The sequence below is a fragment of the Notamacropus eugenii genome, chromosome 1 (assembly GCF_028372415.1).
Source record: "Notamacropus eugenii isolate mMacEug1 chromosome 1, mMacEug1.pri_v2, whole genome shotgun sequence".
NCBI classification, from domain to species: Eukaryota; Metazoa; Chordata; class Mammalia; order Diprotodontia; family Macropodidae; genus Notamacropus; species Notamacropus eugenii.
The window spans coordinates 340,195,348-340,211,594 of record NC_092872.1 but is presented as its reverse complement, the minus strand read 5'-3'; the positions used below and the strand labels follow the sequence as shown (position 1 = coordinate 340,211,594).

At 36.8% G+C, this 16,247-nt stretch overlaps 1 protein-coding gene across 2 annotated transcripts; it reads left to right on the top strand.

Moving 5' to 3' along the window:
- Positions 1–299: 299 nt before the first annotated feature.
- On the top strand, positions 300–15,837 carry CAMLG (calcium modulating ligand). 2 transcript variants are annotated; one of them, XM_072629916.1, is made up of 4 exons: positions 300–706; positions 3,483–3,943; positions 5,509–5,574; positions 15,043–15,837. In XM_072629916.1, the coding sequence occupies exons 1-4, from the start codon at positions 529–531 to the stop codon at positions 15,232–15,234; spliced, it is 897 nt and encodes a 298-aa protein (XP_072486017.1). In that variant the 5' UTR covers positions 300–528; the 3' UTR covers positions 15,235–15,837. The 2 variants fall into 2 exon arrangements, with proteins under 2 accessions (XP_072486017.1, XP_072486018.1); XM_072629917.1 differs by having other exon boundaries at positions 337–706; positions 3,486–3,943.
- Positions 15,838–16,247: the final 410 nt, after the last annotated feature.

Below are 16,247 nucleotides of genomic sequence, written 5' to 3'. Positions count from 1 at the left end.
GGGGGCGGGTCGGACGACAGAAGAGGGCGCCGTTATACGAGAGATGCTGGGAAGGTAGAATTGACAGTAAAAACCAGAGAATTCGGTTTCACGCCTGTGTGACTGGGAGGATGGCTAACTTTCTCAAGGTATTCGGCGGAAGGATTTGTACTTCCTTCTCAATTCCTTCACTTACAGAGAAACCACGTCTAAAAGAACGTTTTTTGACACCACCTTTACATTAAATTTAGCACTGACCAACACCAAAGATGGCTGTGCATCACGTGGTTAGAATACAGGGCGGGGGAGGGGGCGTCCTCGCGTTCCCTCCAACGAAAGGCGTTGGAAGGGTCTCTTGTGCGCTTGCGCACAAGATTGGGGTGGGGAGGGGCGGGGCAGTCCGTTCCCTCGGTCCCCCCCACCCCCCGGGTTGCGCGAGGCTGAGGAAAAATGGGGCATGCGCGTTCCCCGGGGAGTGGGCCCATTGTGTGAGGGGGACCAGCGGGCCGCAGACTGCCGCTGCTCCGGGGGCCGCCGCCTCAGGCTGGGATGGAGTCGTTGACCGTCGCTAACGGGGATGACGGGCCCGGACCGCCCGGGCCGTCTGAGAGCGGGGGCCTGTCTGCTTCCCAGCGCCGGGCGGAGCTGAGGCGCAGAAAGCTGCTGATGAACTCGGAGCAGCGAATCAACCGGATCATGGGCTTCCATAGGAGCGGGAGTGCCACGGGTGAGAAGCCTCCCGATAGGTGCCCGACCCTCGGGGAGAGGCACGCCGCGAGCCCCTGCCTCACCCCCTGCGGCGTGCGGTTCCCAGCCGGGATCCCGGGCGTCCTCCCCTCGTCCTGCTCCCTCCGGCGCAGCCCCGGCCCCGGGAGGGGGGCACCCCTGCGGGGGACCCCGAGGCCCGCGCCCTAAGGGGAGGGCTCCCTCCCGTTTGGGCACACCTTTGAGAGGTGAAGATTTCCGGTACCTCTGCAAGACAGGCTGGTGCTTTGCCAGCCCCGGCAAAGCTGCTTTCCTGGCCGCCCCAAAGGGCGCTTCTTTTCCCTGCTGACCCCCATCCCCCGGGCAGACGGCCCGGCCATGTACGCTCGTTCCCACAATGCACTCCAGTCATTTGCCGTTCGGGATTCTGACCCGTCCCCAGGTGTCTTCCCTCCTCCCCTCCACTAGTCCTTCCTTCCTTCCTTCCTTCCTTCCTTCCTTCCTTCCTTCCTTCCTTCCTTCCTTCCTTCCTTCCTTCCTTCCTTCCTTCCTTCCTTGTCTCCTTCCTTCCTTCCTCCCTTCCTTCCTTCCTTCCTTCCTTCCTTCCTTCCTTCCTTCCTTCCTTCCTTGTCTCCTTCCTTCCTTCCTCCCTTCCTCCCTTCCTTCCTTCCTTCCTTCCTTCCTTCCTTCCTTCCTTCCTTCCTTGTCTCCTTCCTTCCTTCCTTCCTTCCTTCCTTCCTTCCTTGTCTCCTTCCTTCCTTCCTTGTCTCCTTCCTTCCTTCCTTGTCTCCTTCCTTCCTCCCTTCCTTCCTTCCTTCCTCCCTTTCTTCCTTCCTTCTCTTCCTTCCTTCTTTCCTTCTCTTCCTTCCTTCCTTCCTTCCTTTCTTCCTTCCTTCCTTCCTTGTCTCCTTCCTTCCTTCTTTCCTTCTCTTCCTTCCTTCCTTCCCTCCTTCCTTCCTTTTCTTCCCTTTCCTTCTGTCTTTATTTCTTTCCTTCCTTTCTTTCATCTCTTTCTCACCTGCTCTTAAAAAAAAGGATTATACTTTGCATTTATTACCCACAAAATTGGAAACCTGTGGGCCTGCTGAATCAGGGCTAGGAATGATGGGATTTGTGGGGAGGGAGGGCTGGTACTTAGCTCTTGTCTTCTCTCTGAAACAGCTGTCTCAGACGTTGGTAGAATCGATTATTTTTAAGTGATATCTTCTGGCTTTTGTTTCTTTCTCATTCCTTGTTTTTCGACCCTGTCAGGCAGTGGAAAACAAAGCCTTTCATTTATTTTGCTTTTTCACCTCTAGATATCCCAATAGGCTTATTTTACAGCTTTCCAGATGTTATTGTAGATGGCACAAGTCTTGTAAGGCATGTTATAATGACACTTTGCAAAACAACGGTTTTTAATTGAACAGGTTACATTTAGAGAAAGTTTTCCATATGGAATAAATATGAGGGACAACTTTGATTTTGAATAAAAGTTAAATGCATACTACCATGTTGAGTGCAGTGTGGTAGGCCCCTGACAAAGCACAAATTTAAAGAAGACATAGTCGTAGCCCTTTAAGATGCTTATAAAATTAGTAATTTACAAACCGAATTTTGAAATATTTTTAATCTACATTGTCTCCCAGTTTGTACTTCCAGTTGCATTGGACATTCCCTTTATTAAATAGCCTTTATCATCACTTGCAAACTGATAACAGATTCACGTGTGTTTTTGTGAAGTAGCAGTTTTGTGAGTGAGACTCAGTTATAGTAGCCTTACAAAATGTAAGTCAGTATAGTTTGTGGTTGTTCAGTCACGTCCAACTCATTGTGACCTTACTTGGGCTTTTCTTGGCAAAGATAACTGGAATGCTTTGCCATTTCTTTCTCCAGCTCATTTTACGGATGAGGACACTGAGGCAAACAGGGTCACGTAGGTAGTGTCTGAAGGCCCAGTCCTGAGGCTGGGCCTATCCACTGTGCCACCTGTGCCACCTAAGCTGCCCAAGGCAATATATAAGTATCTTATTTAAATGTAAATAGGCATATATGCACATTTGTCTGGGAGCTGGGAACAGTGAAGGGATGTTAAAGAACATTTCAAATTCCCAAAAAGATGTCAGGAGGCAATAGGGTATAGTGAAAATAACCTTGGACTTGTCAGCAACTTTTGACCATGGGCTAGTTTCTGTTAACCTTTCTGAGCTTCTGTTGGATTATATCCAAAATAAGGATAATGCTTAAAACACCTGCCTCCCAAGGTTATGAAAATTTTCTTTTGTGGAGTGATAAAAGTACCTCTTCACAGTCCTTTTTCTAATGTATTTTTTTTCCCCTTTCTAGAACTGCTACTATTTTCATTTTGTCCATTTTTACATCGCAGGTCTTAACTATCTTTTCAGGTCCCTTTGGAAAGAACAGCATTTTCAAATCATTAAGAATATGTCAGAATATACAATTCTGCAATAGAAAGATTACATAAGCAGGCACTATTTGATTTAGCCACACCCTGTACAATTCGAAATCCATATTTAATAATCATTTTAAATTAAAAATACAGAAATCCCTGTCCCTGTGAAGCTCATGTTTCATCCTCTGAAAGAACATATCTTTTCTTGCTTGTTTAGTTTTAATATTTCACAAGGGGGTGTATCTAAGGATATGTTTTGTTGTTTTTGCAAAGTCTTCAATAAATTGGATTCAGAACCATAGTTTTTAATATATTTATGGCTCCTTGTCTCAGTGGCAAGCTCTTTGTTAATACATACTGTGTTTTCCATGACATAGCATCCATGCTTTATTTTTTTTTCCCTCAGAAGAAGAAGCAAACACAGAAGCAAAACAGCGTGACTCTGATAAGCTGAACTCCCTCCCTGTTCCTTCAGTTTCAAAGCGAGTGGTGCTGGGTGATACGACTAGCACAGGAACAGTGGACCACCAGGGTGGCATTACAGAGATCAAGGGAACCCAACTGATAGATAAAAAGGACTCTTTAATCCATCCACTTGAGAGTAGTAGCGATAGCAGCCTTGAACTCCGTCATCGAAAAAGAGGGGATCTTACAACGGAAACTGTCCAGAGAAGCCCCCAGCATGGCTTAGACCAGTATCTTTCCAGATTTGATGAAGCAATGAAATTAAGAAAACAGTTGATTAGTGAGAAACCTAGTCAAGAGAATGGAAGTTCAGGGGAAGAATTTGATACTTTCCGAATTTTCAGATTGGTGGGATGTGCTCTTCTTGCCCTTGGAGTTCGGGCTTTTGTTTGCAGATATTTGGTAAGAAAAGAACACTAAGATATTAACAATTACCAGGTATTTCAAAACTAAAAATAGGGTCCTTTTCAGAGTTCTTTAATAACATTAGTAGATTAATATTACCAGCTTTGTGATTTTTGTGGGAAATAAATTCCGTTATTCAGGAGTTATGTAGTGTGGTGCTCTGGTTTAATGAAATATTTTTCCTAATAGAGATCATGTGTACCACATATTAAATACTGTTTTTCCAAATCAAATGAATTGAAACAATACTATTCTGAGCATAACTATCAGTCATCTTTACTGTAAAGTGTCCAAGTTCCTGTTATTCCATAGTTTAAATTGATAGAATTCTGGATAATGAAATCTGCTATAGTAACTATGTATTACAGTAAAAGAGCATATGCAAAGAAGCTAATAATACTGTTTTTTTACTTAACATTCCCTTTATTCAAGATGATGTATACTCAGAAAACTGATTATTATAAATATCAAAGATAAAAATGCATTGCCACAAATGGCACAAACATACTAATATTTTTACATACTTTACATGACGTTAAAACTTAATGAGAGGGAACATACAGCTTTTCTTCAACAGGTATGTTAGAACTATTTTCAAAACTTTGGGGTCTACGTAAAGTCATATCTTTATTACTTCCTTAAAAAGTTGCATCTGGAATCATTAAAGAACAAGGTTTTCCAAATAAGTTAATTTTCCAGATAACTGAATATGCATTTTACACATTGTAACTTTAAAAAAAAAAAAGATTTTTATGGAACAGTTTATCTTCTTAAATATTTTAAACGTAATTTATTTTTTCTTGGTAATTCAGTGCTTTAGTTAGGAATTGTACCTATGAACATAATTTCTGTGTTTGGTCTGTCTCTCTTTAAAATGTGAACCTTACATTTTAGATCCTTTTCAGTTAGAGGTGTTAATTGTTTTGTAGTAAGAAATGATAGTGTAGTTAGCTAAATTAGAGTAAGCGGGCTATGAGTGAAGACCTCATGAACTCTCCTATTTCTAGATTATGAGAACCTCGACTTTGTGGGGATATAAATTCTGATTGAGATTTTTGTATTTTTGAAAAAAGATTTTCAGATAACTACATAAAATGTATTTACAACACTTGTAAATATATACAACACCTCCCCTACATTATTCCCTGCCATCTCCCAATGTATACATGTGTATATATGTGTATTTACTTAGATATACATATACACATTCGCATATATTCCTACATATGTATACATATATACACAATAGTACTTGTGTGTAACTCCACATAACTTTTAAGCCATCTCATAAGGGAAGACTTTTTTAGCTGGAAGTGACAGTCCTTTAAAAGCAGTTGATATTTTTCCAGATGTCGACTTAGAAATTTGCAAAAATATTTATGAATAAAATTCCTTTGTCCTCCTCTCCTTTGTTTCTATAGGAACAACATTCTTTAAAGCAACCTAAAATTAAACATTTTACTGTGATTTTTAAGTTGAATTTTGCAGTTGGTATTAATTTTGACTTAATGTGATTTGTGAATAATTTGCACTAGCAGCTAATTTTTCTTTTGTCTTTATAGTCCATATTTGCTCCATTTCTTACTTTGCAACTTGCATTCATGGGATTATCTAAGTACTTCCCAAAGGTAAGTTCATTTATACCTAAAATGTATACAAGTCTTCTAATTCTGTTTTTGTGGAGTTATATTCAAAGATATACTTCTAAATTTTAAAAAACTAATGTGACAGTATGGTCTAAATTGGAGGTCTTAAGCTGAGGTCTGTAAACTTTTAAAAAGATATTTTGATAACTATTTCAACATAATTCATTTCCTTGTAAGTCTATGTATTTTATTTTATGCATTTAAAAACATTCTGAGAAGGGGGTCTTATAGACTTGACCAGACTGTGAAGGATCCATGACACAAAAATGTTTTTAGAACCCAGGGAAATGAATCATGTTCTTCAGCATCAATAATTTAATTCAACAAGCATTTGTTAAAGACATATTTTATGCTAAACATTGAACTAGGCATAAGGGATATAAAGATAAAAGTGGAAATGATCCTTGTGTTTTAGGAACTAAAATTTTACAGGTAAGTTGATATTTAGTAAATTAGTGACTAAAATTATCCCCAAAATGGATTTTCATACAAGGGTGTGACTCAAAGAAGAAAAAGAAAAAAATATACTTGCCTCCCTTCTTTGGTGAGGTTAAGGACTTTGGTTGTAGAACATTGAGTTTACTGTAAGTCACAGCCTTTGCTGCGTTGTATTTTTTTCTCTTATTTTTTTTTTTACAAAGGATAGCTATCCGAGAGGATGGGATATGTTTGGAAATGAAAAGTTGATAGGAAGCCAAAAGCTATCAATTAAAATTTAAGATAGGCTGCTTTTTTAAAAATCTCATTGTGGTGTCTAATAAACAGTAATAATAAGACATTGTTCAGGGTTTTCTTGGCCCTGTGAACTGCTTTGTGTCATTCCTTGAAAAGAAAAGAAAACAAAGGCATGAGGTTAATATCAATTAGTAAAGAGAAGAGAATAAATAAAGTTTTGGAAAACTTGATGGTATGGCTTTGCCTGGAAGATAGGATGAACATGCCTTTGTTTTGAACTCATTGCCATTTGATGATTGCTTTAGCTATCTTGTTTGTTATTCTTTAATGCAAAACTATATTCCTTCTGTTTTCAAAAGGATTTGAGAGGGAGTGTTTACTTCCTAGAAAGAAATGTTTGAATCTTCAAATCAACATGGCTAAGTGAGAGTTTTAAGAAGATCTGGACTCTTCGTATTCCCCTCCAACACACACAAGCATACACCCATAGAAACAGTGAGAAGAAAAGTAACTTTAAATTAACACAATAAAATATATAGGATTAGAAGGGAAACTAATTATAATGAAATGCAGTTATCAAAATATATTTTTTTAAAATGCAAATCCACAGATACCAGGTTAAGAAGCTTTAATATTAAAACTCTCTTTTGGTTTTCCCTAGTCTTACCAGGTGACCAGACTTTTTTTTCTTTTTAAAATACAGACGCCTTAGATAACCTTCTATACACATCTGCAAAATTCCTTATTTGTAATATGTTGCAGTGTACTGATGCCTATCCAGGTTCTTCTCCCATTGCCTTTTAGAGTAATCCTTCTTTGGAAACTAGTATCCCACAACTCCCATCATTATTGAAATAAAAACTTAAACCAGAAATATTACCATAAGTGCTAGTGTTTAAAAAGATAAAAAAGATTTTGCATAATAATGAACCATCCCTCTGAAATTAAAACATTTTGAAAACATGCCAGAAAAAAGGGACATCCACAACCTCTGAGCAACTAGGTATTTTTAAGAATAATATCCCCCCAATAGAACAATGGTCAAGTGACATGAAGAAGGAAAAATAAACTGTTACAACTTCATAAATTGATGCATTAATGTAATAAAACATGTATATATAAATGAAAACAACTTTAAGATACTCCTCAGGCAGAATAGCAAGAACAAAAAAAGAAAATCTAATATTGGCAAAGCTACCAGAAGAAAGATACACTCCATTGCTAAGATTTTATTTTTTAAATATCAGGAAAGATTAAATTTATATAAAAATACTCATACCTGTGCAAAAACATTCATTTGTTGTATCTATTTGTAATGGTAAAAAAAAAACTAGAAATAACTATTGAAGAATGACAGTAAACTTTGGTCTCAGCTCTGGTAACCACCAAAGTGAACCTGGACAAAGCATTTAACTTTTCTCTACCTTAGTTTCCTCCTCTCTGAAATGTGAAGATTGGACTAGATGACTAAATTTATAGGAAATGATATAAAGGAAGATTGGTAGGATTTTATGCAGAATTTTTATACAGAATTTTATACAAATCAACTATAAATAAAAAATGAAAACTAAGGTTAAAATGGCAGAACTTCAGACTTTGAAAGGGACACCCAGCAAAGACATTTATAATTTGTTGTCTGCTGATTTGTTAGATCTGGTTAGATCTAATGAGATTTAGCAGGTTTGCTAAATGCCAAGGGTTTCATGTAAAATTTTATTTCATGTTTTGTAAATATAGAAAGTAAAAAAAGATGTAGTTAGTTTCACTTACATGTTTTTTAAAAAGTGACTTTTAAAGAACTATTAACAGAGTGGAGAGCTGCACTTGGCCATGATTATATATTATTATTGGCCTAGGATGGGTCTACCTACATAAATTATATACATAGTCTTTTTACTTCAAAGCTTTTCTCTTATATGAACTCGTTTTTCAGAATTTGGAAAATAACTGTTTACATTGTTAGAATGAATAAGTGACAGGTTAAAATGGTGTCTGCTCATTCTTGTAGTGTCTTTAAAAAAGAAAAAAAATCACAACATACTTTATTACCTAGTTTTCAATTTCTCACTGAGGAATTGAGCATGTACTACTCCCTTTGAGTCATCTGCTCAGATCAATTATAATTGTCCTATATGAAAGAGAATGAGTTTGTGTGCATGTATGTGTGTGTGTGTGTCTTTACTATAAATTTTTTTTTGACTGATAGCTGAATCAAAGCCATCTAGACCCATAATAATTCATGAGTATTAGATACATTATAATTTGGAGCACAGGGGAGAGGAGGGCGATATCTTTTTCCTTAATTATTATAAAAACACAGTTTTGCACCAGAATGTCTGTTAATCTAATTTTCTTGAGCATTAACTATATGAAGGCATTTGTAGAAAGATATTTTTTTCCTGTGTCCAGCCAACTTTTAAGTAATGAGTAGAAAGGTTTATGACGATTAAATATATCAGTGCTAAGGTAGAAAACAATAGCATGGTGAATTTTCTACGAGGATAAAGTGAGAAGCTTTGAAGAAACAAATGTTTAAACGAAAAAAGAAAAACTTCAGCCCTTATTCTACTTGATCCTTCTACATCATTTGCCATTGTTGGCTGCCTTCTTAAAACTGATTCCTTAACTTTTGTGTTCCTTGTTCTCTTCAAAGAACCTCAGAGTTAGAATGGCCAAGTAGTTTTAGCAGTCCTTCAACAAAATTCAATGATATATCCAATCTAGTAGTCATTCAGACTTTGTTTGATGGCTTTTTCTTAGGGAAAACTCAACTACCTCTTTCCACTGTCAGAGTAGCTCATTGGAGGGGCAGCTAGGTGACACAGTGGAGACAGAACACTAGCCATGGAGTCAGGAAGACCTGAGTTCAAATCCAACATCAGATACTTACTAGCTAACTGTGTAACCCTAGGCAAGTCACTTAACTCTTACTGCCTCAAAAAAAAAAAAAATTAGCTAATTTAAGTTTTTTTGCTCATTACAAACCTCTGTAATTTCTACCCAATTTTCCTAGTTCTCATTCTACTTTCTGGAGCCAAGGAGAACAGTCTTATCCTTCTTTTATATGAAAGGCCTTCAGATACTTGAAAATGGCTATTATGTCCCCTCAGTTTTTTTCTTCTGCTAACCATGTCCATTTCAGACAGTTCTTACATGGCATAATTTCAGTAGCCCACCATCATGACTGCTTTCCTGTAGACATTCTCCAACTCACCAATGTCCTTCTTAAAATGTGGCACCTCGAATCAAACACAGCTTTAAGTGTAGTCTAATTGTAGCAGAAAAAGTGGACACAACTGGAAAACTTTCACTTAATAAAGGCTAAGATTATGTTAGCTTTTTGTGTACTGTATCATACTCTTGATACATATTGAACTTATCCCCTAAAAATCACAGATATTTTTTCAGGTAAACTACTATGAACCTCTCCCTTCCCTTCTTGTCCTTATTATGTTGTTGGGGTTTTTTAAGTTCATTTAGCCCAATTAAATTCAGTTCAGTGTTTTTTTCTGTCAAGATCTTTTTAGTTCCTGATTTTGTAATCCAGCTTGTTCACTCTTCCCCCTGCTCTGGCCCATATTATGTATGCTTTTCTCGAAGTCATTGATTAAAAATGGCTAACAGCATAGGGCCAAGCACAGACTCCATGAACGCTAACTGGAGATCTTCCAAGTTGATATCAAACTATTAATTACTCTATTTTACACTTGGTCATTCAACTATTTACAATTTTCATATTTACCTGTACCTGTCATCTAGTCCACATCTCTAGTTTGTAGACAAGACTAGTCTTAGAGATTTTGTCAAATATTTCACTAAAATCTAGATAAATTATATTTACCATGTTCCCTTAATCTCCCAGGACATCCAACCTAGTAATACTCTCTTGTCAGAGTAGGAAATGAGGCTAGTTGACATGATGAATTTACCACTAGGATAATATAGATAGTAAGCATCGATGAGGGAAGATTTGATGTTAAATCTTCCCCACTCCAAATCCAGTACTTTTCTCCAAATTTCAGAGGGTTTCTCTTCCAGGACCACCTGACTTGACAGCAGCTTATATTATCTTAGACTTCATTAAGAGAAGCATAGTATCCAGTTGACCTCTGTTTTTCTGCTTTGGTTATATGATATAGTATGCTTGATGGAGCTATATTGACTCTATATGATTAGCACTTCCTTTTCTATACATCCCTTTAATAATACATTCTAGAATTTTGCCATGACTCAAAGACAAATATGCTAACCAATATTGCATTTTCTTTCCTTTTGAAAATTAGAATATTTGACCTTCGCATTCTTATTCCATCTCTTAACATCCTCCATAATTTTTCGGTAATCACTGAAAGTAACTTAAGCAAATGCAGTCTTTGCTTCTTAAAATACCTTGAGATGTTTTTCCTCTGGGCTTCATCAGAGATAGCAAGGGGCTCTCTTACTGTACATCTCTGTACTTATCATTGTTATTAATTTTCTGTTTGCCATGTTTGTTCTGCTCTTTCTCATCCAAAGATTATTGTCTTGACAAAGAAACTAGAAGCAGTTAGGAGTTGCGTTACTTTTCCTTCTCTCCTCTATTATCATCCCATCCACACTGAGTAGCAGTCTTATACCTTTGAAGCTTCCATCTTTCCTGATTCTAATCATTCCTCTGCTATGTTCTTTTTTCAACTTCTGTGAATCTTCCCCAAAATTCTTTCCTTGACTCTCAGCTCTTTCTACATTATCTAGTGGTAAATCTCATCCTCCTGTTTCCATTATTTCAACTACTTAGACTGGTCACATCTCTATCTTCAGCCCTGATATCCTGGGTTTTTCACTTGACTCTTGGACATTTCCATTCAGTTAGTTTTCTCTCAAATATGTCTTAAAACTCAACTTATTGTATTCAGATACTGATCACAAAATGGATTTGTGATCTCATTGTTTTGAATATTTTCTCTAACAATACAAATTTGGACCTTTCTTTCCCTGTCTATCCTGTATAAATCTTGTCCATGTCCTCTTATAATACTGGAAGCCTGCCTTTCTTTCTCTTAACATCATAAGTATACTAGTAGAACACCTGAGCTATCTACCTATTATTTGTATAAACACAACCAGTCTATCCATAACCACTCAAAAGTTTGGATGGGGCTTGGAATCAGGAAGATTTGAGGTCAAATCCTGCCGTAACCATTTACTATGTAACTGAACAAGTCATATAACCTTTCTCAGTTTCAATTTTCTCATTTGTAAAATGGGAATAATAATAGCTCCTGTCTCAATAACAAGGCTCCCTCTTTGTTGGAAGGATCAAATGAGATAATTGATGTACATACATACATATATATATATATATATATATATATATATATATATATATATATATATATATATATATTCAGTGCTTTGTAAATCTTTAAGCAATATATAAATGTTAGTTCTGCAGTGTTCTGCAGCTTGATGCAGTAACCACTATGTTTTCTTCAAAAAGGAGCATCTGGAGGAAGTTCACCATTCTCAGGGAATCCCTCATTAATTTTTATTCAGGACTGGCTCTCCATCACATTGGCAAACACCATGTCTGCCTGTTTTATGCCTTGCCCAATGTTTATTATAAAAGGATTATTGAAAAAGGCTTCTTCTTTTATATCTTTCAAGGAATTTTGAGTGATTTTATGTAAGTATAAGAAAGAGACCTTATTGGAAGAGCCTTTAAATCAGCATTTTCCTTTTTCATAATGAACACCGAGATCTTTTCTCTGAATATCTTCGTCAGTTGCATAGTGGAAAAGATGTAGTCCATTGTAGAATTCTGTAAAAAACTTCCCCATTCTAACACTTTTATTAACGATATCCTATGCATATGTAGGTGAATCTCATTAAGGTGTTTTCCTATACAAAAGTAGGCATATATGTCAGTAGTTGTTAATTGTTCTGTCACTTTTTTTTTCTTTTGCATTAATGTAGAATTTTTTCCTCCTATGCCTTTGGCATCTTTCCCTTCCTTAGGTGTCTGGGCATCGATCCCTCAAAATTTTATTATCTCTGATAAGGATCTCATCTGTATGTACATTGTCCTTTCTAGTTGCTTTTCCCATCTTTATTCTCAGTTGCTATTTCAGCTTTCTCTGTAAACAGATTTGAGACTTAGGATTCCAAGTGTGGTGACCTTGGTAGTTAAAGTTTTAATATAAAAATATTTGTAGATACTTTTCATTTTTATTCAGTTTGTTGACCTTCCACATTCATCTTTAATGCCTGCAAAATGTATTTGGGTGTCTTGCCAAACTATTTTTTTCTTTTTGTTTTATTTTTTCCAATTATATTTTGAGAGAGTTTAACATTACATTTTTTAAATAAGATTTTTGAATTCCAAATTTTTCCCTCCTCTCTCTCTTCCCAAGGCAACAGGCAATCTGATAAAGGTTATATACGCACAGTCATGTTAAACATATTTCCACATTAGTCATGTTGTATAAGAAGAAGAATGAAAGGGGAAAACCATGAGAAAGAAATAAAACCAAAAAAGTGAAAATGGTATGCTTCAATCTGTATTCAGACTCCATAGTTCTTTCTCTAGATGTAGATCACATTTTCTGTCATGAGTCTTTTGGAATTGTCTTAGGTCATTGTGTTGCTGATAAGAGCTAAGTATCATAATTGATCATAGCACAATGTTGTTACTGTGTACAGTGTTCTTCTGGTTCTGCTCATTTTCCTCAGCATCAGTTCTTCTGAATTCATGTTTTTCTGAAATTCGCCTGTTCATTTCTTATAGCACAATGGTATTCCATTACATTCATATACCACAGCTTGTTCAGCCATGTGGGCATAGTTCCAAACTGCAACCAAACTGTGCATACCCTTTGACCCAGCAATACTGCTACTAGGGCTGTATCCCAAAGGGATCATAAAAATGGAAAAGTATCCACATGTACAAAAATATTTATAGCAGCTCTTTTTTGTGGTGACCAAGAACTGGAAATCAAGGGGATGCCCATCAATTGGGGAATGTCTGAACAAGTTGTGACATATGAATGGAATGGAATACTGTTGTGCTATAAGAAATGATGAGCAGGCAGATTTCAGAAAAACTTGGACTCACATGAATTGATGCTGAGTGAAGTGAGCAGAACCAGGAGAACATTATACACAGTAACAGCTGCAGTGTGCAAGGACTGATTTTGATGGACAGAAGGACCTAAAACATTTCCAAAAGACTCTTAATGCAAAATGCCATCCACATCCAGAGAAAGAACTATGGAATCAGAATGAAGCAGACTTTTTTCTCTTCTGTTTTGTTTTGTTTTTCTCATGGGATTATAGATAGCTTTAATTTCTTCATCTGAAAACTGCCTGTTCATATCCTTTGACCATTTATCAATTGGGGAATGTCTTGCCAAACTTTCTTTAAGCTGTTTTTAACTTAAACTGCTTCTCTTTCCTTTATGAAGCTTTACTATTTATAGTCATCATTATTCCTTTTTTTAATATATAATTTAATTATTTTTCAGTTTTCAGCATTCACTTCCACAAGAATTTGAATTCCACATTTCTCCCCATCTCTTCCCACCCCCACTCCAGGACAGCATGCAGGGACCCCATCCACCCCTCCAGTCTGTCCTCTCTTCTATCACTCCCCACCTTCTTCAATCCCCCTCGCCTCTATTTTCTTATAAGGCAAAATAGATTTCTCTTCCCCATTGCCTGTATAGCTTATTTTTCAATTGCATGCTAAAACAATATTTGCCATTCGTTATTAAAGGTTTGAGTTCCATATTCTCTTCCTTCCTTGCCACCCACCCTCATTGAAAAAGCAAGCAATTCAGTATAGGTCATACATGTGTAGCCATCCATGCAAAATACTTCCATAATAGTTATCTTGCAGAAGACTAACCACATTTCCCTGTGTCCTATCCTGCCCTCCATTTATTCCATTTTCTTTCTTGCCCTGGCCTCCTACAATAGTGTTTGCTTCCGATTATCCCTTTCCCCAATTTGCTGTCTCTTCTTTTATCTTCCCTTTCCTATCCCCTTCCCCCTGCCTTTGCGCAGAGTAAAATAGATTTCCATATCCAATTGAGTGTGTGTTATCCTCTCCTTAAACCAAATCTCATGAGAGCAAGGCTCGCTTATTTCCTTTCATCTTCCCCTCCATTGTGACAGCTTTTCTTGCCTCTTTTTTTGTGAGATGATTTGGTACATTCTACTTCTCCCTTTTTCTTACTCCTAGTACATTCCATTCAACAATAAGTTTTCTTTTTTTAGATAGCCTCCCTTCATGTTCGGCTCATCAGTTACAAATGTCATCTTTCCACATAGGAATGTAAGCAGTTCAAGGGAAGCCAGGAATTTTAAAAGTGGAAAATGAGAGGGTTCATTGTAGGCATAAGAAGCATTATCTCTTCAAAGATATGGAGGCAGGAAATGGAATGCTAAATTCAGGAAACAGAAATTAAATCAATTTGACTGGAAGCAGAATATATAAAGTAATGTACTTCAAAAATAATATCATTAGGCTCAATTGGTAAAAGACAATATAAATATCCACAATTATGAATTCTTTGTATCTGCAACACATGACACGGTGTCAGTCTTGCCTATGGCAGATGCTCAGTAAACATTTGTGAATTTGATTTTCTCTCCATTAATGCTTTAAAACTAAACTAGCAGTTTGTGTAGTCGTGCTAGAAAAATGGCACAGCTAAAACTTTTGACAGGACTTAAATGTTATTTGCTGAAAGTTGTGCTTGAATTTATTTGTCCGTGATTTTTCTCTTTATTTAGAGTGAAAAGAAGGTGAAGACGACAGTTCTAACTGCTGCACTTTTATTGTCTGGAATCCCAGCTGAAGTAATCAGTCGTTCTATGGATACCTATAGCAAAATGGGAGATGTTTTCACAGACCTTTGTGTCTACTTTTTCACTTTCATCTTCTGCCATGAACTGCTTGTTTTTTGGGGCTGTGAAGTTCCATGAAAGCTATAGAACACAAAAGAGTATCTTATAAAGCCAATTTTCTGTTCTCTATTAATCTAAGGGAAAGAAACCAGTTTATACTTTTATAGCATTCTTACTTGAGAGGAGTTGTAGAACCACTGGATTATGAATGGAATGGCAGGGTCCCCAGGTCAAAAGTTTTGCGGTTGTACTAGTCCTGATGTGAAGAATAGAGTACAAGTGTCATTCATTTATTTGTCTTATTCAGTTAAAACATATTTCTGTTACCCTGACTTACATTCCACTCAGGTTGTATTCTTTCTTTTTGGCCTATAATAACACAGATAAGGTCTTTGTGTTCTTTGCAGAACTGTTAAACATTGTCTTAGCCATCCCTAAGAACTGCGTCTGGTATTTGTTTTTCCTTCTCTTAAAATAAATGAGTCCATCTTATACATAAAATGAAATTAACAGTGTTTTCTAACCTTCTTGTATACAATGTAACATCTAATGAATGAAGTAATCAAACATTAGCCTTTTTCCTCATTGAAAACACTTCTTTATTTTCAATCTAGCCCCTAGTATTTAATCAAATATAGGAATCCATTTGTACAAATAAAATTGGAGGAGGCTTGGGATCTACCTGTTGTGTTCTGCTGCTTTATTGGAAAATGTTTTATTTTGAATGATCAAAAATATGGCATTCCAAATCAACCTTCATTAACTTTTGTTGATTTAGTTTTATACTGTTCATATTTTATTTTCTTTCATCTGAAAAGGAAAATGATTTTTTTCTTTGATAACTTATTCACTCAGGTCCATAACCCAAAAGCAGAGAAAAGTTTGAAGTCCAAGAATTTGAATTTATTTAGGAACTTCTCTTTTCTCCAGGAACCTTGATCTAGGAATTTGACATTGTCTGAAACCCCCAACCTTGCTCACTTGAGGCCAGCTTCAATCCCTGCAGCTTCCAGCTTTTCAAAAAATTCCATGCCATTCTGTCACTACTTCCAACCACTGCCACCCTGTGGGGCCACATGGTTTCCTCCTCT